We start from the raw sequence: 27,844 nt of genomic DNA on the forward strand, positions 1-27,844 counted from the left end.
TGAGTTTACTGACTTCCAATTTGTGCTTCTTTGACCTGGTCAGGGATCAAGTTTGTTTCTGCTCCATTTTTGAAAACTTTCCTTCTTAAGTTTATTGTATAAAAAATATACTTTTAAAGAAGAAATTGGTTTTAAAGAACTTTTGAAACTGTGTGGTTAGAAGAAAGGTTGTGTGATGACAAGAGCACTGCATTTGTGTTACTTTGGACAAAGTACTTTGCATCCCTGGTCCTCAGTTTCCTCATCTGTGAGAAGAGGATATTAATGTCTGTGGCAACTACTTTATCAGGACCTTTTGGAGATGAATGTAGATGAAAGTGCTTGTAAAAATATACTCTCTTTTATGTTAATGTATGTTATGTTGAATAATAATGATTGCTAATATATAATAAAAAGGTATCCAAAATAGATGCTGATTACAGATGTCATAGCAAATTCACCATAATTATTTTGAGTTACTACATGTATTTGAAAATAATAAATGAACTTTTTTATTGCCTTATTTCATTTTTTTAAATTTTAGTCAGCATTTATTGAGTACTTACTCTGTGCCTGTGAGTCAGTATTTATTGATATTCTTTCAGTCACTTTTTAAAAAGTAAAAATCAGATCTGAGGTTTTTTTCCTGCATACCTTTGATAACTTCCCCTTCTGAAGAAATCTTAAAAATTGATCATTTGCAAATGCCCTAAAAATTGTCTTGCTTCAACCCCGGGCCTCCTTTATATATTCATGGTCTAGTCTAGCTTCTTTATTCATCCTGTTTTCTTCAGTACTTCTGTTTCCTTAAGAAGCACACTCACTACTTTGATCCCAGGATCTCAAAACAGAGAGTTCATGAGTATTAATAGATCTTTTCTGTTATCTCTTTGTTTTTCCCCATTTAGTTTCATGCTTTAAATGCTGTTGGGATAATTATACTTGGGGCTTTCACCAAACTGTCTTTAAAGTTGTTTATCTTTTCCCTACTTTTTGTTGTTTTATGATGTGATAACTGCTCTTAATCATTTCCCAATTTTTTTGGTAATATTTTACAAATTAGTTTGTTGTCTTAACCTAGGTTGCTTTCAACTGTCAGGGCATTGCTGTAGCAAGTAGATCAAATATTTTCTGACTGAGATCATTCTTAGGATATTTTATTCACCAGTTGTGAGGTTTAATTTCTATCAGTTAAATTTCTTTACATATTTGTTCTAATCACTAAGATGTCCTTTCCTCCATTTCCCATTTTTCAGTATTTCAGTCACTTGTTTAAACAGGTCAAGTTTAATTTGTTTTCATTGTAAGCCATATCTTTTTCTCATTTTTTTCCTTCTAGATAGTTTTTTTTTTGTGTGCTAGTTTTAATCTTTGCTCTGATAAACAAGAGATTTGTTTAGAGATGGCTGATTCACTGTGTCTACTTTCCCATCTGTGTAACATTTAATGAGAATGACCTATGCGTGATTGAAGGTGTGCTTAATAGGAGTATCAGAAAGGCACAAGCAGCCTTTGGGAAATGACATTCCACAAGGGACCACATTTTACCATCACACAGTTGATTGAAATATATAGATAAAACAAGATCTCACTTATTGCTTGTTGACCATAAAAAAGCTGTTGATTCAATAGATTTAAAGGCTCTCTTCTAACAATCTACCATGAATATTTTCAAACTTTTAATATTTCAAGTAAGATTATCTGAAAGATAAAACAAGAGAGATAACTTTAGCTCCCTACTGATTATCCATAACAAGGAAGACATAAAATTGGAAGATACTTGCTCATCAAAAATGTTCACTACTGTCAGAGGGGAGTTCAGTGCAAGTTCCTAGTTTGAAGAGGCATTCCTTCCTTTTTTTTTTTTTGAGGGGGGAAGGCTAGGCAATTGGGGTTAAGTGACTTGCCTAAGGTCACACAGCTAGTAAGTGTTAAGTGTCTGAGGCCAGAATTGAACTCAGGTCCTCCTGACTCCAGGGCCGGTGCTCTATTTACTGTGCCACCTAGCTGCTCCAGAGGCATTCTTTATAGGTGGTGAGGATCTCTTGATGCTTCTGTTTGTAGATGATGGGCTAATTTCACCAAACCACAGAGTGTCCCAAATGAGATCCATAATCCCTCAAAAGAGTTTGGTTTAGTTCTCCCCGCACAACAAAAACTAAGAGAATGATCGAACTTTGCTATGTAGATGGAAGGAAAGAGCTTGTCCTTCAACGTTTGTAGCTTGGACAGATACTGTAAATGGACAGTGATGTGGACCCAGAATTGAATAGGGAGAATATAGTGAGCTAGAATGCCTTAAGGAAATTACAAAGCTTTTTTTTTTTTACCTCACTTTCTTTGAGATAGATTTCCACATGTCTTTTTTAATATTAGTGTTCTTTTGGTAGTGTTATATGGCTATGAGTCACGGAATACTTTAATCTCTGACAAGGTGAAGGTGAAGAGCAAAAGAGAGATACGTGGGGGGCATGAGGTGACTGTAGCATATTACAAACAAGTAATTAAATGAGAGGAATAATGCCAAAAATGCCATTAAAGAGATGCATGATCAAAATTAGAAAAGCTACCTCTTTACTGATGGCAAAGTAAAGCCAGCGGACAGTCCACATGTTCTGTTGATATCTATGCTGTGTCAAAGGTATCTGAAGGACTTTGTCTTTGTCTTGGGTGGAGGTCCTGTTGGTGATACATGGACATATAGCCCTCAGAATGGTCAGGCAGATGTAATGTGATCTGTATCACTGGAGGCACTATTAACAATGAGGAGATCATAGATCTATCAGAATATACTTTTTGAGAAGACATATTTTAGGTATTGAAGGAAATAAAGATAAAAGGAATAAGATTATAAGTAGGAAGATATTTTAGGAGGCTATTATTGTTGAATTAATGGACAAAAACATTTATTAAGTACTTAGTATATGCCAAGTGCTATGTTAACCATGCTGTATGTGAATACAACAAAACAGTCCCTGCCCTCAAAGAGCTGTCCTGTTCTAGGGAACCAGCAGTCATAAGGGAAAGGTAGCCAGTGAAGTGTATGGTTTGAGAAGTGTAGGGATGTTTTACATTAATATGCCCTTTCCAGAAGCAATGATAGGATAGATTAGCTGAGGGGAAATGTAGAGCCTGAATTTGGATGGTTAAAGTAGAAAGTAAGAGGGAGATATAGATGTGTGATACATTTTCTAGAGGTAAAAATTATAGGATTTATGAATTCATTAGATGTGTGGGGAGTGGGAGAAGAAAGAATCAGAAATCACTCCCAAATTTGATTCCTCATTGCATTGTAATTGTAAACTCCTTGAGGGCAGGAGCTTTCTTTTTCATGTTTATATCCCCAGTGCTTTGCACAGTGCCTGAAACATCATATGTGTTTAATGAATGCTTATTTACTGATTTATTGATTCTAGGTGACTTGCCCTCATTGAATTTACAGTCTTGATCAACATAATATGTGGATATAGCCATAGTTCAGAGCAGATTGTGGGAAAAGTATGTAAGAAAGGTAGAAGTATATTGCTCTGAGGCTTCAAAGGAGAAAGAGAAAGCATTTGTTCTAAGTGAGCCAAGGGGATAAAGGAAAATAAGGGATCAGGGATGGAAGGGAAGATCAAGAAAGGCTAAATTAAGGTATCTAGGATATTTTATTACTGTTTAGGCAAATTATTAATTTTATTTCTTGTGCTTTTTAGTAAATTAGCCTGTGTCTTTAAAATGACCATTTAAAATAGTATACATGTGTCTCTACTTAGAAGGCTCACTATGTATGTATACTTTAAAATTTTTTTCCAATTACATGAAAAAATTTTTTTTACCATTTGTTTTTGAAAAATTTTGAGTTCCAAATTTTGTCCCTCCTTCCCTTCTTCTCTTCTCCTTGAGAAGACAGTTTGATGTAGATTATACATGTACAGTCATGTAAAACATTTCCATATTAGTCATGTTGTGAAAGAAAACAGAGGACCGCCCCCCCCCCAAAAAAAAGAAAGTAAAAAACAGTATGCTTCAATCTGCATTTAAAACTCCTTCAGTTATTCATCTGGAGGTGGATATCATTCTTCATCATAAGTTCTTTAGAATTGTCTTGCATCACTGTATTGCTGAGAATAGCCAAATCATTCACTGTAGATCATTGTACAATATTGCTGTTACTGTGTACAATGTTCTCCTGGTTCTGCTCATTTCAGTTTGCATCAGATCATATAAAAATTTTTAGATCTTTCTGAAATTATCCTGCTTGTCATTTCTTATAGCTGTGTGTATACTTATTAATTTATGCTGAAAGTTTTGAAATTGCAATACCTCAAAGTAATTGCCAGTAGAAATAGGTTAAAAAGAAAATTCAAATGGTTTCTGTCTAGGTATGATAGCATGTAGTTTGTACCTGTATAAGAAATACACCCCTTTCTTCAACACATGGGAGAGGCAACTTTTTCCAAATATATTTTTATATGTATTTTTTTTTACCTTGACCTCTGATTTATGGGTTGAAGATCTAAGTCAATGATAATACAAAATGTACAATTCCCTGTTGAGCTGAGCTCTTGTGACATTTACATAATGCATTGTATATGAATATGGGTTATCTTTAGTATAATTCACCTTAATGCATAGCCAGTGTCTTTTTGTGGTTCATATAAAATTTGTGCTAATGATATAGAAAGTGTAATGGGAATGTAAGTTTTTAAGATCTTCCCTGCCCCTAGGCTAAAGTGCACCTGGAGCCTGGGGTGGGAGGCTTGTTTTTCAGTAGATACTTTTTGATTGGCCAGTGGGTCCAGAAGGTTGTTACATCCTCTGAGCCAGGAGAAGGCTATATAAACCCTGATTTGAGGCTTTGTTTTGGGGCTCACTTTGAGAAGTGTTCCGTGATTTGATCAGATGAGACTCTGGGAAGCCGTTGTTGAGAGCCCCCCGGCTTTGAAAAACCCAGATGTTGATTTGGTATGGATGTAATGTTTGGACAAGTTTGGAAACCTGTCTACTTGATCTGTTTCTCTGTCTTGATAATTCTGTCTGTATACTCTGAAGTTCAGGGCGCTGACCTTTTTCCCCGAACTAGGTAAACGATACATATTTGACTGATTAAAGTAAGCTTGTTAACCCATTTTGAGTTGCTTTCCTTTATCAAAGCAGATCCAAGAACCTGTGTTGGCAGCAACCCTGGGTATTCTGGGGTGCTTGATGCTACAGCCAGATTGATAAAGATACGTTTACCAAGATGAGTTATTTTTCCTGATGGGGCAGTGGTTCATGAGGACTTAGTAACTTTATTTGATCCCATCTTTGTTTGTATTCACAAAATGTGTATATGTATTCCATAATAAAGATTATATACTATAACAGCTACATTGTCTTTTACTTGTTGTCAATTAAGTACAGAATAATGTAATGTCAAGAGATTGATTCTAGAATGATACATTGTCAGAGAAAGCAGGAATTGTAGAGACTGTAGAGAGCCAACCCTTTCATCTCAGTTGAGAAAACTGAACCAACATGGGTAATGTAGTGGCAAATGTTAAAACTTAAATTCAGGTTATTTGATTCTGAGCGTGCTGCTCATTCTGCTCTCCTATACTGTCATGTAGGTTTAGCTCTGGCTCACTGGATGAGTATGGGCAAGTCATTTTACTTCCTGGGCCTGTTTCTTTATTGGCAAAAAGGGAGGGGACAGCCTAGATGTTATGTAGGATACTTTAGGTTCAAAAATTCTACCAATTACATCGTGCAGAGTAATTATTGTATTTTATATTCTATAATTTGTCTAACAAATAATGGTCAATACAGTAGTGTATACTCAGCAAGTACTCTCTTGGTATTTGTAATGGGTTACCTTTTTAAATTTTAGCCAGGGGGTGATTTTAAATTATTAATTAGTTAGTAAGTAAACATTTATTAGGTACCTACCGTGTTCCAGTGAGTAAAATACAGTGAGCCTTACAGACAATAATGCAAATAGATTAAGGCTTGTGTGCTATGGAATAGGAAAGGGGGCTTGGGAGGATTAGAGACAGTATTGGCCTAAGAATCAGATGAGCTAACCTAGAGTTTCACTTTACTGGGTGGAGGTCATTTTACATTTCAACCTGTTTCCTTATCTATAAAAAAAGATAAATCTAGATGATTTGTGAAGTCCCTTTTAGCTGAGCCTTCTATGATTCTTGTATTGCTCATCAAAATTTGATTTTTCCAAGTAAATAGGAGCTTGCTTCAGGAATGATTTTGCAGATTTTTCATTTTTAAAATTCAGTTTTACTAGAGGAAATTTTTCTCCTTTTGAAAGTCAGCCTCTTCCTTGAGGGACCTGTGATATGAATAAAAAGCAGGAGAGAGGGATGAAAGAATAGCCTATAGATGGCTCCTTGATATTCACAGAAGTGTTTTTGTTTTCATATTTGAACCCTTTGAACTTGGTTCTTAAATTTAAAATTGTCAGATAGAGTTGACCTTTCCCCTTTTCCTGAAGTGGAATGAATATATGTGCTTTTTGTGTTTTTTCATAGAAATGGTTCCAGTCTAGTTAAAAAAAAAAAGGAACCCAAGGAAACCTGCATAACAAATAAAGCAGCAAGCTGAGCGGTGGTGCCACTCTGTCAGCTGTTGAGGGCACCCTTTATCTAGTTAAATGGCATCCCAGTTCCTTTCAAAGGCTGTTGCTTGAATCTTGTGCTCAAATCTTTGTAACTAAAACAGAAAAAGAAGCAACATCCTCTGGAACAATTTTGTGGGGATGAGCTCTTGTTTTTGGTATGGATTCATGAAATTCCCCATAAGGCTGTTTTACTCAGAAATGAAATATGTCTGCAACCCCACACAGATTTTTTACTCACACTCAATAAATATCCAAATCAAAAGAGATAATATTTATAAAGTGCTTTGCAAGCATTAAAGTGCTATATAAATGCTATCTATCATTATTATTTTAATTCTAAATTTTCATCTATTTTTAATGTATATGAACTTTCAAAGTGAGAAGGATTGGTCAGATTTACACTGTGATTTGGAATAAATGAAATAAACTGTTTACCTGAAGTTTAAGTAATTGTTGAACAACTTGGGTACTGTGAAAATTTACATTGCAGACTCTTGGAGTTGGAAGGACTTTAAAAATATCTAGTCTAGGCCCCAAGTGCTAGTCAACTCATTCTATTTTGGAATAGAATTGTTAGGAAGTTTTTTCTTATTTTGGAAATTATGTATTTCCTTATATGGGCTAACAGTTCTCTATAACTTCCATTTCTCTTATGTTTGCTAAGCAAAAGCTATCCCATAATCACAGAATGAGTGTAGACCTTGGAAAGACCTTAGTTTAAAAGGCCAAGGTCACCCACTATATCCTAGGCCATCGCCAGTCATCCTGACTTTTGTCTTGCTACTAGACTTTGATGACTGGAGGAGAGAGTGAAACTGATGACTTTGTGTAGCTCTGCCTCACTTCAATCCAATTCACTCAAAAATCACCCTTGTGATGTTCTCTTTGAGAACAAAGAAGGAATGATAACAGTAACAGCAATTTTAATAGACCTATTCTATATACAGTTTGTCCTAATTATGTGCTCCTTAAAAATCAATTTCCTTTACATAGTGTGTGTCTTCTGGTTAATTTGTCATTTGTTCCATCATATAAGCATCATTTGTTCATTCAGTTAACATTCAGTGAGTGATCTTAGTATTCCTAGAATTATATTAGGTTCTTTGAATAAAGGAATATAATCATCATAATAATTGACATTTATATAGAGTATTAAGTTTTACAAAGTGCTTTATATACATTATCTAATTTGATTCCCACAACAACTCGAATTATTAACCTCCTTTTACAGATGAGGGAACAAACTCAGAGAAGCATGGCAATTTGTCTACAGTTATGTTGTTAATGGTCAAGTGTGGCATTTGAACTTAGATCTCTCTTGACTCCAAGCTCAGCACTTTTTTTCACTACCCCTTTTCTGCCTCTTCCTTACATCATAAAATGTAGATGGTTGTTTGTTTGTTTAAACAGAATTTAGGGATCATCTAGTCCATCCTCCCCACTGCCATTCCCCACTTCTCTTTTTGTATAGATTAGGAAATTAGGACTCAGGGAGGAAAGATAGTTTGCCTAATGTTGCATGCTGATTTAAGGGCACAGCAAATACACATCTTTTGACTCTGAGGCAGTGGTATAGTTTAGAATCAGCATAGCAGGTCACAGATTAAATATAATTCAATACACATTTTAAAGGTAACTTCTGTTTATGTCATAGTGTTAGGTTCTGGGACAGAAAGGTGAAAAAATGATGCTGCCCCTGTCCCCAAGTACCTTGAAATCTTACATAGGAGTAAGTCCTGGTTTAGGGGAAAGAGCTGACTCTGAAATTAGTAGATGTAGGTTCAGATCCCTCTTCGCATGTTTACTTCTGGTGTGACAGGCCAATCTCTTCATCTCCCTTGGGCTCAGTTTCCTAATCTGTAAAATGAGGAAGGTTAACCTTTGAGGTTTCTTACAGCTCTATTATCCTATCATCCCTTCACATAAATATAATGTAAAATCAATTCTGCTAAATCTCCAGGAGAGCTCAAGACCAAAGACTTTGAGAAATTGAACCAATCACTTCTACCTGGAAGATTTAGTAGAGTCTTATGGAGCAAGTGATACCGGAGTTGAATCAGGCGGACATATGGGAAAAGTGTGTGACAGCTTACATGGCATGCTGTGAACAAGTGTACAGTTGAAAGGGCAGGATGTGATATCTTGGTAAATAGAAGCTAGGCCTTGGCAGAGGAGAAATAGAATCATGGTCTGATAACACAATAGTTGTGTGACCACAGACAAGCAATTTAATCTCTGTGAGCTTTGGTTCCCTTAACTGTACAGTGTTAAACAATAATTCCTTTGGCCCTGACCTTACAGGGTTGTTGTGAGGAAAGTACTTCTGTTAACCATAAATTATATCTATATATCTATAGATATACATATACACACACACAAACATGTATATGTATGTATTATTCCTTCTTGAAATAAAAAAAAGTTTGTTTTTGCATTGGAACTCTTCTAATTCTAGGAAGTGGATGCAATAAAAATAATCAGAGCTGACATTTATATAGTGCTTTATGGTTTGCAAAGCTCTTTGCACATATCATCTTGTTAGCTATCTCCTAGCTAGAACAAGAGAAAGAGCTAAGATGGTAGGACTGAAAAGTCAACCTGTAGATTATTTGTGGGTTATAAATTCACAGGTTTATTGAATGTTAAAATTGCTAAGGATTTTAGAGATTATCTAGTCAATCCTTTAGGTTACAGATAAAGAGATGGGGACAAGTAGCCTGCTCAGAGTCACACAATTGGTTGAGCTTAGACTAGAATCCAGGCCTCTTGATTTCTATTTCAATGATTGATTATGTGCAAATCTCTTAGAATTAAATCAAGTAACAAATATTCATTGAACATCCCATGTCCATATCATGCTATGCTTTGTGCTGAGACAGATACGAGGGCACATTCACTGTTCTCAAAGAGTTTTCTATTGAATACTAATGGTATTATTTGTATTATTAACATGATTTATTATATTTATAGGCTTATTTGGAATTAATTATTCCTGCTATGAACCCAACCTGGTCATAGTCTATAATCTTTCTAATATTTTATTTTGACTTACTTGCTAATATTTAATTTAAAATTTTTATATCAATATTATTCATATCTATGGATTTCTTTCTTAGCCTTGTTTTTCTTGATTTAGATATAAAGACAATATTTGTTTCATAGAGATTAAAAGGGTTGTTTTTTGGTGTAAAATTTATTTAATATTGAAATTCATTGTTCTTTGAATGTTTGATAGATTTCACTTATGAATCCATCTGGTCCTAGAGACTTTTGCCTATGGTTTTATGTCATTCATGGCTTGTTTAGTTTATTTTTCTAACATTGGTTTATTTAAATAATCTATTTCTTCTTTTGTTAATCTGGGTATTATATATTTTTGTAAATATTCACTTATTTACTACAAGTCATCAGGTTTGTCAGCATATAATTAGAGAAAATGATTTCTTGTAATTTTCTTTTCAATTCTTGTTAAGTTCTCCTTTTTCATATTTGTTAATTTGATTTTTCTTTCCTTTTTTGAAAATAAAAAAACAAATATCTCTTAGTTTTTTTTTTATTTTTAGCAATCGGGGTTAAGTAACTTGCTCAAGGTTACACAGGCAGTTATTTCTGGGTGTGGTGCTGAGTATCTGAGCCCGGGATTCAATATCCAGATCATCCTGACACTGGAGCCGGTGCTCTTTACTCCTGGCTGCCCCTAAGCAATTGGGGTTAAGTAACTTGCTCAAGGTTACACGGCCAGGTGTTTCTGGGTGGGTGCTAAGTGTCTGAGCCTGGGATTCGATCTCCAGGTCATCCCAACACTGGAGCCGGTGCTCTTACTCGCTGTGCTACCTGGCCGCCCCAAATATTTAAAATTTTTTTTTTTTAAAAATCAGGGTTAAGTAACTTGCTCAAGGTTACATGGCCAGTTATTTCTGGGTGTGGTGCTGAGTATCAGAGCCCAGATTCGATCCCCAGGTCATCCTGACACTGGAGTCGGTGCTCTTACTCGCTGAGCCACCTGGCCGCCCCAATATCTCTTAGTTTAATTTTTAAAAGGTCAGCTCTTATTTTTTTAAAATTAATTTAATGATCTTGAGGTCAAAAATGAAAATTTCCAGGGGCAGCCAGGTAGCGCAGCGAGTAAGAGCACCGGCTCCAGTGTGGGGATGACCTGGAGATCGAATCCTGGGCTCAGACACTTAACACCCACCCAGAAACACTTGGCCGTGTAACCTTGAGCAAGTTACTTAACCCCGATTACTTTAAAAAAAATGAAAATTTCCTTAAATTTTAGATTTTAACTTTGTTATTTAGTTGGTAATTTCAAATTTTTTTATATTTAAGCTTTAAAAATTGCATGCACAAGTCATTGGTTTGTGTTTTTTCTTTTGTTGATAAAAACATTTATAGCTTCCCCAAACTAAAGATTCCTAAACTGTCTCAGCTCATGGCATCTTTAGTATTAGTAATTTTTTATTTTTTCATGGCACCTTGAGGAAGTTCACAGTGCCCTTGTGTCTCAGTAATTTTTTCTTGGTGCCCTTAGGTCAAGAGAAATACCTAGTAATTCCATTTACTAATTTTTAAGTTCAAACAGCTTCCTAAGTAATTATGTACTAACAAGTTAGTAGCCATTTGAAAAAGTAAGGGATGTAAATTGAAACAAGAAACTATTTTTATTTCATTCTTAAATAACAATTGCTTTATTAGTGACATATTTGCACTTGTTGGTCATTGTACACTTTTTCAAACCTTGGAATCTGATTGGTGACCCCATGCTCATTTCCTGTTACACATTGATTTTCAAGTGGTATTGACTTTCTTTACAGCAACCCAATAACTGGTGAAAACTCAGTTTTGAAAAGATATAATGTCATATACAAGAAAGTAATACTGATCTAGCAAAAGGTATAAGTATACAAAAACATATCCCAAATATTTGAGAACTTCAACAAAAAAAATATAGCAAGATCCAGTGTGAAACTGAACTACTTTGAGCTAGTAGTAGTTTAAACAATGTCTGACAGATGTTGAGTATTGTTGTATTTCTTTTGAATATTTAATATATCCCAAAGTACCCCTGTGAGTTCATTTTGTCACCTTGGGGCAGTAGTACATGGTTGGGAACCAGGGATTTAGAAGTATAGGTTTTCTCCTGTGAACTGTTTTAGCTGCATCCTATATGTTCTAGTATGTTGTCTCATTATTGCCATTTTAAAAGTAAAATTTTCTGTTTCTATAATTTGTTCTCTGACCTATCTGTTCTCTATAGCCATGTTATTTAGTCTCCAGTTATTTTTAAATTCTTCCCTTAAGGTCATTTTATTGAATATAATATTTTATTGCATTATGACTAATATATTATATTTTTAGTAGTTTTCCTTTTCTACATTGTTGGTGTTGACTTTATGCTTCAACAAATCTTTATTTTTTGGAAAAGTTCCATACACAACTGAGAAGTATATATTTTCCTTCTATTCTCACTAATTTCTGGAGATCTATCATCTCTAATTTTCTAGAGTTCTTTTCACTTTCCTAAATTATTTTCTTTTTATCCTTTGTTTAGGTTTTTCTAGGTCTGAAAGGGATACATTAAAGTCTTCTAATATTATAGTTTTATTATTTATTTCTCTCCTCATTTCAAATAATATTTCCTTTAAGTATTTAGATGCTATGTTATTAGGTACATATAAATCAGGTAATAGTGTTGATTCATTACTTGTAATAATTTCTCAGCTCATATCTTAATCTTTTCCATATTTGCTATGGCAAAATATGAAATTGATCTTTACCCCAGCTTTTTTGAATACAGGTGAAGCATAATAAATTTTGCTTTAGCTCTCATTTTAGCTCCATGTACATCTTTGTATTTCAAGTGTATTTCTTATAGATCTCCCTTTGGTGGGTTCTATTTTCTAATCCATTATGCCGTCTACTTTTGTATTATGAATGATTTTTTCTATTCACATTTATAGATCTGACTGTTAATTTTGTATTTCTCTTCATCCTGTTCTCTTCTACTTTTTCCTTTCTTTCTTCCCACCTCACTCTTCACAAATAAGAAGAAAGTGGTAGAAGAGAGGAATTTGCCCCATTTTTGTGTTCTCTTAAGTGGACAATGCAGGAAACAATCATAACTTCAGAAGACAGAAAGTAAAGTATGCCTTTCCTCTCCTTGGCAAAGATAGGCAGGTAGAGAGTAAGAGAAACATTTTCAAACATAGCGTGATGTTTCATTTGACTATACTGTACAAGTGAGTGCTATTTTATGTAATTGTGGAAATAACTAGGTCTGAGAGTTTCTCAGGGATAAATCCTGAAGAGGATTGCACTTTTGTGTTCTCACTGTTACTGATTTAATCTTTTCTCTCTCCCTCTGCATCCCATGTTTTTATTTTTTCTTTCCTTTAATCATTCCTTTATCTTCTTCCTGTCAACATTTGAGTTTGTTTTGCTTAAGACTGTTCATTTATCTGTCTTGATTTCCCTCTTAGACGCCTCCCTCTTCCCTCACCCTTGTCCCCTCCAATTTCTCTTTTGGGATAATATATTTCTATACTGAGATCCCTCTGTGTATAATTGTATTCAGTCTTCCTTTATCTGATTCAGAGAAAAGTGAGTATCATGGAATGCGTTTTCCTTTTCCCTCTTCCTTCTCTATGATTATATATTCTTCACATTATGAACATCATTATGATTTCCTTCCCCTTCTTTCTCCTTTCCTCTCCAGTCCCCTGTGCTTTAAGAAAAAAAATTCTCCTAAAACCATTATGTAGAACAAAAATTCCCACAAAAACTATTTTATTTTTTCTCTATTATACTTAAAGATATTAGAATTATAAGACATTTGTTTCTTGACTATTGATTAATGATTAAATAATTTGTTCCCACATATTAACTTTCAATTATAAAAATATGTACCTTTTGATTTTTCTCTTGATATCTTCATTTCCATCTTCAACTGTCTATTCAGTTCTGGTCTTTTCATCAGGAATGCTTAAAAATCCTTACTTCCATTAAAAACCCATTTTCTCCTCTATAACATTATATTCAGTTTTGCCATATAGATAGATTGTCTTCGGTTGTAATTCTTTATCTCTTTCCTTTTGGAATATCCTATTCCAACCCCTCCTCTTCTTATAGTGGCAGATGCTGTTTTATATGATGCCATTATGGCTCCTTGGCATTTGAATTTCTTTTTGGTTTCTTTCAGTATTTAAAAAAAAATTCACCTGGAAGCTCTAGATTTTGTCTATGATATTGCTGAGAGTTTTCATTTTAGAGTTTCTTTCTAGAGATTATTGTTGGATTGTTTTTATTTTCACTTTGCCTTTTGGTTCCAAGATTTTGGGATAATTTTTATTCATAATTTTCTACAATATGGTATCTGGACTTTTTTCTGATCATGATTTTTAAAGAGTCTGAGAATTCTTAGATTACCTACTTTTGATTTGTTTTCTAGGTCAGTTGTTTTTGATATTATATTTCTTAAATTTATAAATTAATTTTTATTTTTGGTTTTGTTTTGTTATTTCTTATTGTGTTGTTGAATTATTGTTTTCTGCCTGACTCATTTTAGTTTTGAGGGCATTCATTTTCTTGAGTGAAATTTTCCATTCTCAGTTCATTTTCTTTACCATTCTTTTTTTCCCCTAGCTTTTCCCATTTTGTATCCTGAGTTTAATTTCCTCTAGGTAGTCCTGTAGGAGTATAGCCAAGTACAAGGCTTTTTTTTTTTTTTTTTGCCTGAGGCTTTTACTTGTGGAGTTGCAGTCAGAGGCAGGTATTTCCACATTCCCATAAAATAATCCTCATTTGCATACTATAATCAAGTAAAAAAAAATCATATTGAGTGAAAGAAGTGAAAACTTCTGAGTCTATGCTCTAAAATCTAGTAAGGCTTTTTGTGGGAAACAGGTCCAAGTTCGTCTTCACTGGAAATCACATGATTTACATGGACTTAAAACTCAGAGTGGTCGGAGTCACCTCTTTCTTTCCTCAGTGACACCTCAGCATAAGATATGCCAAATAAGGACAGAAATGCTTTCTCAAATGTACGTTGGGTGGTCCACTGTTTCCTTGTTCTGGTAATTGAGATAGATTGTCGCCCTTAGATTGTGCACTTGATTTCTAGCCAATGGAAGAAAAGGGTCAGAAGTGGGGTTTGGGGAGAATTCTGTGTTAGGGCTTTATAACTTCACCATTTCCTTTTGTAAATTGCTTCTTCTCCCTGATTATTTGTCAGGAAGGTGGCCCTTTCTTGAGATCGTAATAAACCATTCTTTTCTGCTTCCTACCTTGAGAAGCCTCTGGGTATTATTTGGGTAAGGATTTCTGTTGCACATAGTTTTGGTGTGCACACAGTTTCCTTGGCCATGTTTGACAATGTTTGTCTTACTTTCCATTTGCCTACCAACTCTTTGCCAAAAGGGTAGAGGGGCATTCTTCACTTTCACTCTTCTGAAGTTATGACTGCTTAATGCATTGTTTAGTATTTAGGAAGTCATTGAGTATTACCTTCTTTTGTGATCTCTGTTTAAGATTTTCAACTAATCCTGTTTACTTGTTCTGCATTAGTTCATATAAGTCTTCCAAATTTTCTCTCAATTCTATACTTTATCTCTTATTTTACAATAATATTATATTGCTATATTATTATATTAATATAATTAATTTTGTGTAGGTCTTCCCTAGTCAATGAAAACCAAATTTCTTTTGAGTTCTTATTTACTATAAAAAGTGCTTTCTTTCTGTAGTTATCCCTTCCACATTGCGACTTCTGCATTCTCCATTGTGGTTTTGATATATCACTGGTGGCATAAGAAATTAAATGTGAATTTTTTGGGAGTTTTGTGGAAGCTGCCGATGACACACAAAAGTCAGGAGACACCAAAAAAAAGTTTACAAACTCAGAAATGCATAAAATATAGCATAGTTTTGTATAATATCAGCCAAATTTTACAGTAAGGTACTAAAAATATCTCATTAAGGGAAAAGAAAAAAAATTTTCTCCTCTGCTACAAAGGGAGGACCAAAATTTTTATGGGGGTTTTCTAGAGTGCTGGGGCCCTGCACCCCGAACCTCTGTGATGTGGAAAAGATAACTGTATATAAGACCTTTCTTCCTGTCTTTTTCCTCCTTGGAATATATACCTAATAGTGTTTTTGTAGGATCAAAAACTATGTACAGTTTAGTGACTTTTAAAATATAATTCTAAATTGTTTTCCTTTCAAATAGGTGTCACTAGCTTGCATATTTTAATTACTTGCTTATAACATTTGATTATTTAACTATTAGGGAATGACTCTTGTTTGATATATTTGTATCATTTCACTATTTATTTTGCATACATGACTTTTTCGAATAGATTTTGCTGTATCTAATCTTTAGTTATAAAACTTGACATCATTATAGAACTGTGACACTTATATTCATCTTTTTACTTGTTCTTGTTTCCATTTTCTGTGTTTTTAGAAAATCAAAATTGGCCAGTGAGTTCTTCATGCATCCACAATAGTATCTTTGGGCAGTTCTTCATTTTCTTTCAAACTGGACAGTTAGGTGACACAACAACATTATCCAATTCAGAACTCCAAGTTCAAAAATTTTATCATCCATACCCCTTTCCTTTATTGCTTTTTCCTCCACCTTAAGGCTTAAAGGAATGACAAGTTTGGAATTTCCAGGGACAGAGCATTGCTTACATTCAAGGCCCTGTAACTTTGGATTCCTCATTGAATTGCTAATTAATTTGTGGAATAATGAAATAAAGGTAAACATGTCCAGTTCTTTCAGTGGGGAATAATGTTTTATTCACACTTTAGTAAAGCATAATGAGTACAGGGGCAAACAGGTACAGATGGAGTAGTGTGAAAGAGTGTTTAGAGGCGAATGGGGAGGGAGAGGCACAGAGTCCCTCATGTAACCATGAATTATAACTGGGAGCACTTGGCAGCATGGACCCAGTTGGACATAGAGAATGCTTGGGGGGCAAGAGTTTGGGATCTCATTTTAAGAGGGTTTTGGTAGGGGACTGACTAATTCTTATTCATATCACCTTGAGATTAGTTCATTAACATTCCCATTTGGGGTTCTGCTTGTTTTAATGCATAGGCCTGAAACTTTATCTGAGATTTACATATCATAGGACCAAAGACTCTGACAGCAAGGCCTAGATTGCTTCCTTTGATTTAGTACATAGTCCCAGGATGTGATTTTTAATAAATATATGATACAGTTTGCAAGTTATGCTCCTTTGACTTTTGGGACAGTTTGTATGTGGCTTCTATGTTCCCCTTTGCAATCCTCCTGCCGTTGTTACTTTATACTGGCTGCTTGGGGCATCTAGGTGGCATGGTGTATAAAGTTCCAGGACTGGAGTCAGGAAGACTTATCTTCCTGTGTTCAAATCCAGCCTCAGATGCTTACTAGTTGTGTGACCCTGGGAAAGTCACTTAACCCTGTTTGCCTCAGTTTCCTCATCTGTAAAGTGAGCTGGAGAAGAAAATGGCAAACTACTCCAGTATTTTTGCCAAAATGCCAAATGGGGTCATAAAAAGTTGAACATGGCTGAAACGACTGAACAACAGCTGTTTACTTATAAACTTACTTAAAAAACTAGAAGGTGGGGATGAAAGTGCAACTCAAATGAAGTGGCCATATTGTTTGAATGCTAATGTTGTATGTTTGCCTAAAAGACTATTTTACGGAGAACTCACACAAGGCAAGTATTTACACAGAGGTAAGAAGAAATGATACAAGGACACTACCAACGTCTCTCTGAAGAACTTTGGTATTGATTGTGAGACATGAAAGACTGACACAAAACTGTTCATCATGGTGTGCCAGCATCAAAGAAGGCCCTGTGCTCTAAGAGGAAAGCAGAATTGCAGTAGTTTAAAAGAAATGTGAAATGTGTAAATTTAGACATCTCCATCCCAAATGTTCCCTCTGGTAGAGTTCATATTTGGTCTAATCAGCCAGCCAGGCACACTGTACTTTGACTCTGACATTGTGATGTCATTTTGGTCCTTTTTGAATATGAAGGACAATAACAGGGGCACTAGAACAAGATACAATTTTAACACACTCATGGACCAGGTAGATGCCACAGAGAGGATAATCAGTTGCTTTTCTTAAAGAAAGAAGCAATGATGGAACACTACTGAGAATTTAAGATTTAGCGTTCTCTAAAAGACATTGTGGAGGAAACATTACAGTAGATCACTTGTTCATTCGTGTGTATATAGTGCTATAGCAACATAAGAGAGGGAGGGAGAAGGAAAGGGTGGCAGATGGGAGAGATGGAGAAGGAGAGGTTGGAAATGGTAGATCTCTGACTTAACCCTTTGTAGCATGATGGAAGAATCATATATTGTATTACATAAAACATATCATACATCACAGATAATAGATTACATCATATTACATATCACATCATGTCACATCACATTATGTCATGTCACATCATGTCATATCACATTATATCACATAGGAAGAATTTATTAAGTGCCTACCTACTCTATACAAGTCACTCAGTTAAGTGGTGAGGATAAAACCACAAAAATGCAAAAGTCTTTGTCCTTAAGGAGCTAAGATTTGTTTTGAGTGGAGAGGGAAAATTTAGTAATGTGACATTTCAATTGTGTGGGATAATTTTCTTCCCTTCTCTATTTGGTAGTGTTTTTACCCACTTGTTTGGATGGGTGAATGGGGGACAGGATATAACTTGTACCCAGATAAGATAGAGACAAAATAAACACAAAATAATCTCAGGATATGGAACTAACTGCTAATAGACTGAAAAAAAGACCTATTGGATTTAGAGTTTGAGCTAAGTTTGGAAGAGAACCAGGCCTTCCAAGAGAACTAAGGGATAGCATTCTAGGAGTGGGGCGCAATTTGTGATACTGTGTGGAGGTATGAGATGGCATGAAACTTACAGGGAACAGTATGATGTAGCGTGTCACATATTGGTCAGTTTTGCTAGAGTGTAGAGTATGTAAGGATGAATAATATGTGACATACCTGGAAAGACATATTGAAACTAGATAGTGAAGTGATCAATGTCACCTTACTTTTTTTTATATGTCTTACTTTTTCTTATATGTAACAGAGAACTACTTAAGCTTCTCATTTTAGGAGTGCCATATTCATGCCTGTGCCTTTTTTTAATCTTGAGTTGTAGAGATTGGGTCTCTCATCTAGCCCCAAAGGGGTTGCTTATGGACAGACTCTATTCCTGATCTACACAGAAACTTTGACTTGTTCCATTTATGACATGGGCAAGTTCATTCCTCCCTAGACAGCATGGCTCTCCTTCTCAACCTAACTCCCTAACTCAAGTGACATACCACCCTCGGCTTCCCCAATAGCAGAGGCCTCAGGCATGTACTGCTACATCTACATGGCCAGATTTCTGTTTTAAGGACACAAGTTTATCAGCTGTTGGGAAGATAGTTTGGCCAAGAAAGTGTCTAAGTGCAGGGACTTCAATTAGGAGACTAATAGTCCAAATAAAACGTTATAAGAAACTGTGTAGGTGGATTGAGAGATGTGTTTGTGTGAGATGTTATGGTGGTAGAATTGACAAGACTTGGTAATTGATTAGATTAACTATTAAATGAAAATGAAGAGTGAATTATGAGCCTGTATTATGGTACCCTCAGCAGAAATAGAGAAGTTAGGAGGGATAATTTAAGGGGGAAAGATAATTAAGGTTTGTTTCAGACATAATCATGTTTGAGATGCCTATGGGACATCCATGTGGATATGTCACCCGGTGTCAAAGAAGTAGGGGACTGAAACTTAGGGGAGATTTGAATGATGATTGTGCAGATTTGGGAGTCATCTGCATAGAGATGAGTAGTGAACTCATAGGAGCTGATGATCAGTGAGAGAGAGAGAGTAGAATAGAATGCCCAGGATGGAGCTCTGGAGTTCATCTATGCATAGGAAGTAGGATATGGAATGAACAATCTTCAGTGGAGACTGAGAAGGATTGTTAATAGAGGAGGAGATGCAGGGAAGATTATCCAGAAGGAGGAAAGTAGTTTACAGTGCCAAATGCTGCAGAATGGCAAAGATCATGGAGGATGAAAAAAAGCCATTGGATTTAGAACAAAGAAATCATTGGTAACCAGAGAGAGCAGTGTCAGCTGAGTAGTGTGGGGATGGAAATCAGATTGCAAGGGCTTGAGAAATGAATGGACAGTGAGAAAAAGAGACAAGTGTAGACAGCCTTTTCTGGAGTTTAGCAGTGAAAGGGAGGGGGACGTATATTAGCTTGAGAGAATAGTGGAATGTTTAGACTTTCAATTGGAAATGGTGGGAGAGAATGGAAAGATTATTTTGTGTTAATCATAATTTCTATATCTGTTAAAAGTACCTTAAAAACTATATAAAAAGCCTTAAGGTGTTACATAAATGCTAGCTCTTATTATTCCTCATTAATCATGATGGATACTTATAAACATTATTCCTTCAGATTATTCACCTTTTTGATAGATCTTCAGCTTTAATAAATCCTCTTACCACCAGGCTCAATGCAGAACAAAATGATAACTGGTATAAGTATTGTCTCTGTTTACATAATGTTTTCTGTTTTAGGGTCTCCTCACAAGTGGAGTGGAATTTGAATCTCTCCCTGCAGCTCTTTCACTCCCTGCTGAATCTGGACTTTATCCAGTGACACTGGTTGGTGTCCCTCAGAGTACAGGGCAGATTACTATTAATGGTAAGGATTCTTTGCTTTGTATTTTTAGGAGAGTGTGAGGTGTATAAATGGGCAGGACAAGTCATTTAGTTTGACTGGAACATAGAATTCATGGTGGGATGTTTCATGAAACAAAGCTTTAAAAAGTGCTGCTAGATAGTGGAGGGTCTTGAATGTCAAACTCATAAGTTCAGATTTCCTATGGTAGATAACAGGATTTTGAGCAGAGGAGTAATATGAATGGTTCATAAGAAAAGCTCATAAAAACGGCACAATTTGGAAGACTGTACAATTGGTTGGAATTGGGAAAGGAATAGATATTATAGAGGGAGAAGTGACAGGACTTTCTGAAAGATGAGATATAAGAAATAGAGGGGGCAAGGGTCCAAAATATCAAGGTTTTGAATTTGGAGATTGGTCAATTGGTTGTATCAGCTTGAAGCCACAACCCTAAAATGACAAAGAATAAGATTCATGGTCCTTATCATGCCATTTAATTTTTAGTCATGGACTTTTTTGCCACAAGGAATGGTAAGCTGAATATAACATTTTATCACCTTGATATAATCTTTTTTTTTTCATTCTGCCTGGCTTTCCAATGTATTTTTTACAAATTTAATTTGATTTTTTCATTTAGTAATCCTCATAACAAATATGCATAGTTAAGCAAAAAAAATTCCTTATTGGTTATGTCCAAAAATTATGTTTTCATTCTGCATCGTGAGACTTACCTCGCAGTCAGGAGGTAGGTAATATGCTTGATCATTGGTCTTCTGGAATCATGGTTGGGTGTTACATTGATCAGAGTTTTTCAAAGCTGATTATCTTTGCAATGTTGTTGTTATTGTATAGATTGTTATCCTGGGTCTCCTTCTCTCTTGCATCGGTTCATACAAATTTTTCCAGGTTTCTCTTAAATCATCACATTTGTCATTTCTTATAAGCATCAGCATCCCATTAATTCAGATTCCATAATGATGGGCACTTCCTTAATTTCTAGTTCTTCACCACTACAAAAAGTGCTGCTATACATATTTTTAAAAATACATATACTTGGGGCGGCCAGGTGGCTCAGCGAGCAAGAGCACCAGCTCCAGTGTCGGGATGACCTGGATCAAATCCGGGCTCAGATACTCGCACCACACCCAGAAATAACTGGCTGTGTAACCTTGAGCAAGTTACTTAACCCGGATTGCTTTAAAAAAAAAAAAAACATATCCTTTTCTTTCTTTGATCTCTTTGTAACGTAGGCCTAACAGTGGTATCAGTGAATTTAAAAGTTTAGTGGATTTTTGTACACAGTTCCAAATTGCTTTCCTTTTTTTTTTTTTTGGGAGGGGGTTAGGCAGGGCAGTTGGGGTTAAATGACTTGCCCAAGGTCACACGGGTAGTTAAGTGTTAAGTCTCTGAGGCCGGATTTGAACTCAGGTTCTCCTGATTCCAGGGCTGGTGCTCTATTCACTGTGCCTCCTAGCTGTCCCTCCAAACTGCTTCCCAAAATGGCTGTATTAATTTACTGTTTTACTCACAGTGCATTGATGTGCTTATTTTCTTGCAGCCCCTCTACCATTTGTCATTTTTCCTTTTTTTGGTCATTTTTGCCAATCTTATAGCTGAATGGAATCTGAGAATTATTTTAATTTGCATTTCTCAAATTATTAGTGATTTGAAGCATTTCTCAATATGACTCTTGATAGTTTGGATTTCTCCCTTTGAAAACTGCCTATTCATATCCTTCAACTTTTAATGAGATGTATTCACACCATCCCTTTGAACTTCATTTGTAGATTCTTAGGGTTTTATTGCTGAAACTAGCCTTCTTTACCATTGAGTAAACAGATCTAAAAATGACTTGCCTAGGTTCCTACAACCCCTAAGAGGCAAAACTTGTGACAGGAACCCATATTTCCTGACTCCTTGACCAGTACCTTGGGGGATAGTAACCTGACTCTTATTTTTTTCTTATAGAAGCCTCAGTCTTTCCCTCTCAGCCATTTTCTTTATTCATGAACATGTCTGTTCCCTTCGTTGATGAGACCTTTTATTGACCCTATCCTTTCTACTTTTAATGAGTCAATAACTAATATAGGTGTGCTATTTACACTTAATGAATGTCATTACCACCTGTTCTGTCCATCCTGACCACTTTTCAGTCTGGCTTCCCCGCTGCCATGCACTGAAGGTTATCATTACTTATTAAATGATTTTTCTCACTTCTTACATCTTTGACCCAGTTTGCTGTATTTGAAAGTCTGGGTCACTCTTTTCCCCCTTAAACTGTTTCCTTTCTGTAAAACTTTGCTTTATTCATTGTTCTCCTATCTCTTTGATCCCTTTTTCCTAGGCCTTTTTCAGCATTCTTTCCCTACTGCTCTGTTATGGTGGACATTTCAAGGCCATGTTCATTGTTCTCTTCTTGCTTTTCCCTTATGCTCACTCCTTTGGAGAAACTATCTTCCCACTGCAGTCATCATTTCTAAACTGATTCTTAAAAATTTTATCTCCATGGGGTGGCTAGGTGGCACAGTGAATAGAGCACTGGCCCTGGAGTCAGGAGGTCCTGAGTTCAAATGTGGCCTCAGACACTTAACACAAAAACTAGCCATGTGACCTTGGGCAAGTTACTTAACCCCAATTGCCCTCCAAAAAGCAAAAAACAAAACAAACAAACAAAAAAAAATTTTTCTCCAAATTAGACCTTTTAGTCTCATATCTCTGTCTTCTGCTGTTCACTTAAATTAATTAGATATTTGTTAAACACTTACTCTTATCAGCATTCACAGGTACTGTGACAAAGTAGATAGAGAGCTGGCTTTAGAATCAGGAAGACCTGCATCCAGGTTCTGTCTCTGGCATATATAGGTTATTTAACAATGAGCAAATCATATACCTACTAGTGCCCCCCTTTCCAAACTACCTAGAATTTAATTACTTTGTATACATTTGTACTTAGTAAATCTATATTCGTACTGTATATATTTTTACATGTACTTGTCTCCCTTATGTGAACTCTTAAAACAGAGAAAGAAGACTATAATGAATATTGATGCAAAAATCTAAGTAAAATAGTAGCAAAGAGACTACCATATTATGTCACAAAGATTGCATACTACTATTCCATAACTATAGGGTTGATTTAGTATTGAAAAACTACAAACATATACCATGTTAATATAATAATAATAAGAAGAATTATGAACAGATGCAGACAAAGCTTTTGACAAAATACAACACCCATTACTTTGAAAAACATTATGAAACATAGGAATAAATGAATCCAGTTTTTTGTAGGGCAAATATGCAATGGAGATAAAGTAGAGTCTTTTCCAGTAAGATTAGGAGTCAAGGAAGAATGTCCTTTATTTTAACTTGCATTTGACATAATTTTAGAAATGTTGGCTATAGTAATGGGACAAGAAAAAGAAATTGAGGGAACAAGCTTAGGAAAATAAGAAAGAAAATTACCACTTTTGCAGATAATAAAAATTAATTGAAACAATTAATAACTTCAACAGAGTTGCAGGATATAAAATAAATCTGCACAGTTTAACAGAATTTTTGTATGATGTCAATAAAACCCAGCAGGAAGAGCTAGAAAGAGAAATTGCATTTAAAATAACAACAGGACTAGAAAATGCTTGGGAATCTACTTACCTTGATAACTCAAAAGAACATATAAGAATACAGCTACAAAACACTGTTTATAGAAATAAACACAGACCAAAATAATTAGAGAAACATTAATTGCTTATAGGTAGACCAAATCAGTATAACAAAATGACAATAATACTCTAATTACTACACTTATTCAGTGTCATAGCAAACTGCTAAAGTGTTATATCATAGAGGTAGAAAAAGGAATAACAGAATTCATCTGGAGGAACAAAAGGTCAATATTCTCAAGAGAAATAATGAAAAAAGTAGGAAAGAGGCAGTATAGCAGTATCTAAAGTAGCAGATTTCAAAATAGTTATAATAGTTAAAGGGCAGTAATCAATCAAATGATTTGGTACTGGTTAAGAAATAGAGAGGTAGAGCAGTGGAAGAAGTAGGTGCACAACATACAGAAATTCAGCAAACCCCAAATACTCAGCTACTGGGTTAAGGATATTCGATAAAAGTTCCTTGGAAAACTGTATTTCAGTATGGCAGAAATTAGGTTTAAACCAGTATCTAACACAGTATACCAAGATAAGCTGCAAATGGATATGTAGGCTAACTATAAAAAGTCATATTATAAACAATTTAGAATAAGGACCAGTAAAGTATGACCTACAGGCCAAATCCTGCCCTCTACTTGTTTCTTTATAACTACTGAGCTAAGAATGGTTTTTGCATTTTAAAATGCAAAATTATTTGTAGCAAAAACTTGTATGCAAACTTATTTAAAAATATAAAAATTATTCTTAGCTACTAGGTATACAAAAACAGGTGATGAACAGCATCTTAATTTAGAAGAAAAAAGAAGAAATTACCTTCCAGATCTTAGGAGAGGAGCAAGGTCATGGCTAAACAAAGGATAGAGATGATTACAGAAGATAAAATAGGCAATTCTGATGATATAAAATTTAAAAGTTTCTCCATAAGCAAATCTAATATAGCTAAGATTCCTATTTCCTGTATGAACTGGTAACATGGGAAAAAAAAATGTCACCAAATTTCTCTGGTAAATGTCTCATTTTAAAGCCAAGTCAACAAGCATTTATTCAGCATTTTCTAGGTTGTAGGCACTGTACTACTAAACACTGGAAATAAAATATGAGCAGAAAGAAAGATAATCACTGACCTCAAGGAATTTACATTCTAATGTGGAAAGACAATACAGAAAAGGAAGCTGAAAAGTCAATGGAGTATGAGGAGGCATTGTAGAAAAAGGGGAAGAGAAGGTATTTCTGAGGTATATTAAGGATTTGATTCAAATTTATAATAATAAGAGCCATTTCTCCACTGATAGACTCTAAGTATATGAACTGGCAGTTTTCAAAGGAAGAAACTGAAGATATCAGATAGCCATATGAAAAATATTCCAAATCACTAATATTTAGAGAAGTGCAAATTAAAGGAATTCTGGAGCTCTACCTTACATCCATCACATTGGTAAAGCTGACAATAGGAGAAAATGACAAATGTTGAAGAGGGTATGAGAAACAGACACCTTGGTGCATTGTTGGTGGACCAATGAGTTGGTCTAGTCATTCTAGAAAGCAGTTTGGAATTATGCCCCACAAATTGCTCACTGTTTCCCCTTTGACCTAGTGATTCTACTACTAGGCTTATCCCCCAAAGACAAAGGAAAAAAACCCTCTGTGTACAAAAATATTTTTAGCAGCTCTTTTTGTTATGAAAAAGAACTAACAACTAAGGAAGAGAATACCCATTAATTGAAAAATGGCAGAAGAAATTGTCTAAGATTGTAAAGGAATACTATTATGCTTTAAGAAACAGAGAGAGACCTAGGAAGACTTGTATGAAAGAATGCAGAATGAAGTGAGTAGAACCAGGAGAATAATTTATTACTGTAATAATATTAAATTGATGCTTGTAAAATATTCATAAAAATGAACAATTTTGAAAAAATTAATAATTCCTATCACTGAAATGGTCAATTGTGACTTCAGAGGTCTAGTGAAGAAGAATACTGCCCATCTCATGATAAGGACTAATATGCATAATGAGAAACACATTTTTGAATCTAGCCAATGTGGGAATTTGTCTTGGTTGACTGTTCTTTTATGATACTAAGTTTTTGTACATAAAATTATACACTGTGAATGCAGTTAGGTCAATATAATGAAGACCATAACATTAATAAACCCTACTAATAACAAATATTAAAACTTACATGGTAATATCAATGGACAAAAGGCTTTTGAAAAAAATTCCAGCACACATTTTTGTTTAAAAGCATTAGAAATCATAGGAATAAATGGATTTTTTCTTAACGTAGTAAATAATACCTATATAAAGTCAAGAGAATACATTATATGCAAGAGAGAAAAATTAATCACCTTTCACATAAGATTAAGAATTAAGCAAGAATTGTCACCACTACAGTTTTACAGCATGCTAGAAATGTTAGTTGCAGCAATGAGACAAATGAAAATTAATGGAATAAGCATAGGTAAAGATGATACAAAGCTATCTAAATGACACAATTTACTTAGAAATCCCAAAGTATTAATCAAAATTAACTTAAGCAATAAATTTAGCAAAATTATAGGTTATAAAATGAATCCACATCAGTCATCAGCAATGCTGCATATTATCAACAAAAACCAGCAGGAAGAGATGGAAAGAGAAATACCATTCAGAACTATAGAATCTGTAAAATATTTCATAGTCTATCTATCAATAAACACTTAGAAATTATAAGAAGGCTGGTATAAAATACCACAGAAGTAAAGACCCAAATAATTTGAAAAGCATTAATTGTTTTTGGGCAGGTTGTACAAATATATTAAAAGTGACATTACTGCTTAAAATGATCAAACTACCTAAGAATTATTTATAGAACTAGAGAAATAATGAAATTCATATGGAAGAACAAAAAGTGAAAAATCTTAAGGGAGATGCTGAAAAAAAAAGTGGAAATGAAAGAAGCTTAGCAGAACTAGATATCAAACTGTACTATAAAGTTATAATCATACAGTTTGGTGCTGGTTCAAAAAAAGTGGTCAGTTAGTGGAACAGATTATATACATAGTACATAGAAATTAACAGAGTGGCATAGTGTTTGGTAAATACAAAGACCTCAGTTGCTGGGATATGAACTTACAGTTAAAGAAGAACTGTTGGGAAGATTATACTATGTATTATGATAAACTCCAAATAAATACATGACTTAGACATAAAAGGTGACATCATAAGCGAATTAGAGATGCTGGGAAAAAAATTTCCTTTCAGATCTATAGATAGATTAGGGAACCAAGACTGTAGAGTAAAGGGAGCATTCAAGCAGAACTCTCTTAACATTCCTCTCAAAACAATTTAAACATAATGCACCAAATCAAATTCTAAAGTGTCTTGACCAACAAAAGGTTGGGTGAGACATTTTTCCAGCCCAGACAACTTAGGTCAGAAGTACAGGAGTAGGGCTAGAGTGGGGCTGACTGGTAGTGGTAGCTACATCAGTAGGTAACAGTAGCAGCACTAGTAGTACTGGGAGCTCTTGCCACCCAAGGATGGTAAGGAATACTTGGTCAGAAAGAGATTACAGAGGACCACTGTTCTAGGACTGGACAGAGTGCCATTTGGCAACTCCATTGCCCATTTCCCAGTTGCTAGTCATACTTCCAGGGTGGAGAGGAGTGCTTGCTATCAGTCACAAGGGAGAGGGTACCAGGGTAGAGACCAGAGCACAGACCAGGAGGGCAATGACCACATGTCTCCTTGTATCATATCACCTTAGCAGTACTGAAAACTTAGAAGCCCCCCAAACTGTTTGTGAAAACAGGTTGGAAAAAGCCTGAAGCTTGTGACAGTGATGATTCCCCTCCACCAGAAGTGAGCAGAGCTCAACTCTAACACAAAGCTGAAAGTAAAAAAATAGGTTGGAAAAATGAGCAAA

At 35.1% G+C, this 27,844-nt stretch overlaps 1 protein-coding gene across 3 annotated transcripts in view; it reads left to right on the forward strand.

Moving 5' to 3' along the window:
* TRAPPC9 (trafficking protein particle complex subunit 9) overlaps positions 1 to 27,844 on the forward strand; it is a 1,063,197-nt gene that overhangs the window by 225,178 nt on the left and 810,175 nt on the right. For all 3 annotated transcript variants that reach the window (XM_069081231.1, XM_069081230.1, XM_069081232.1), the window contains one exon: positions 20,172 to 20,298. In XM_069081231.1, coding sequence (XP_068937332.1) covers positions 20,172 to 20,298 — 127 coding nt within the window. The remainder of the gene's footprint in view (positions 1 to 20,171; positions 20,299 to 27,844) is intronic.

This window comes from Petaurus breviceps, unplaced genomic scaffold (assembly GCF_028583685.1).
Source record: "Petaurus breviceps papuanus isolate PSGF00001 unplaced genomic scaffold, PetGlider_PUasm1.0 98, whole genome shotgun sequence".
NCBI classification, from domain to species: domain Eukaryota; kingdom Metazoa; phylum Chordata; class Mammalia; order Diprotodontia; family Petauridae; genus Petaurus; species Petaurus breviceps.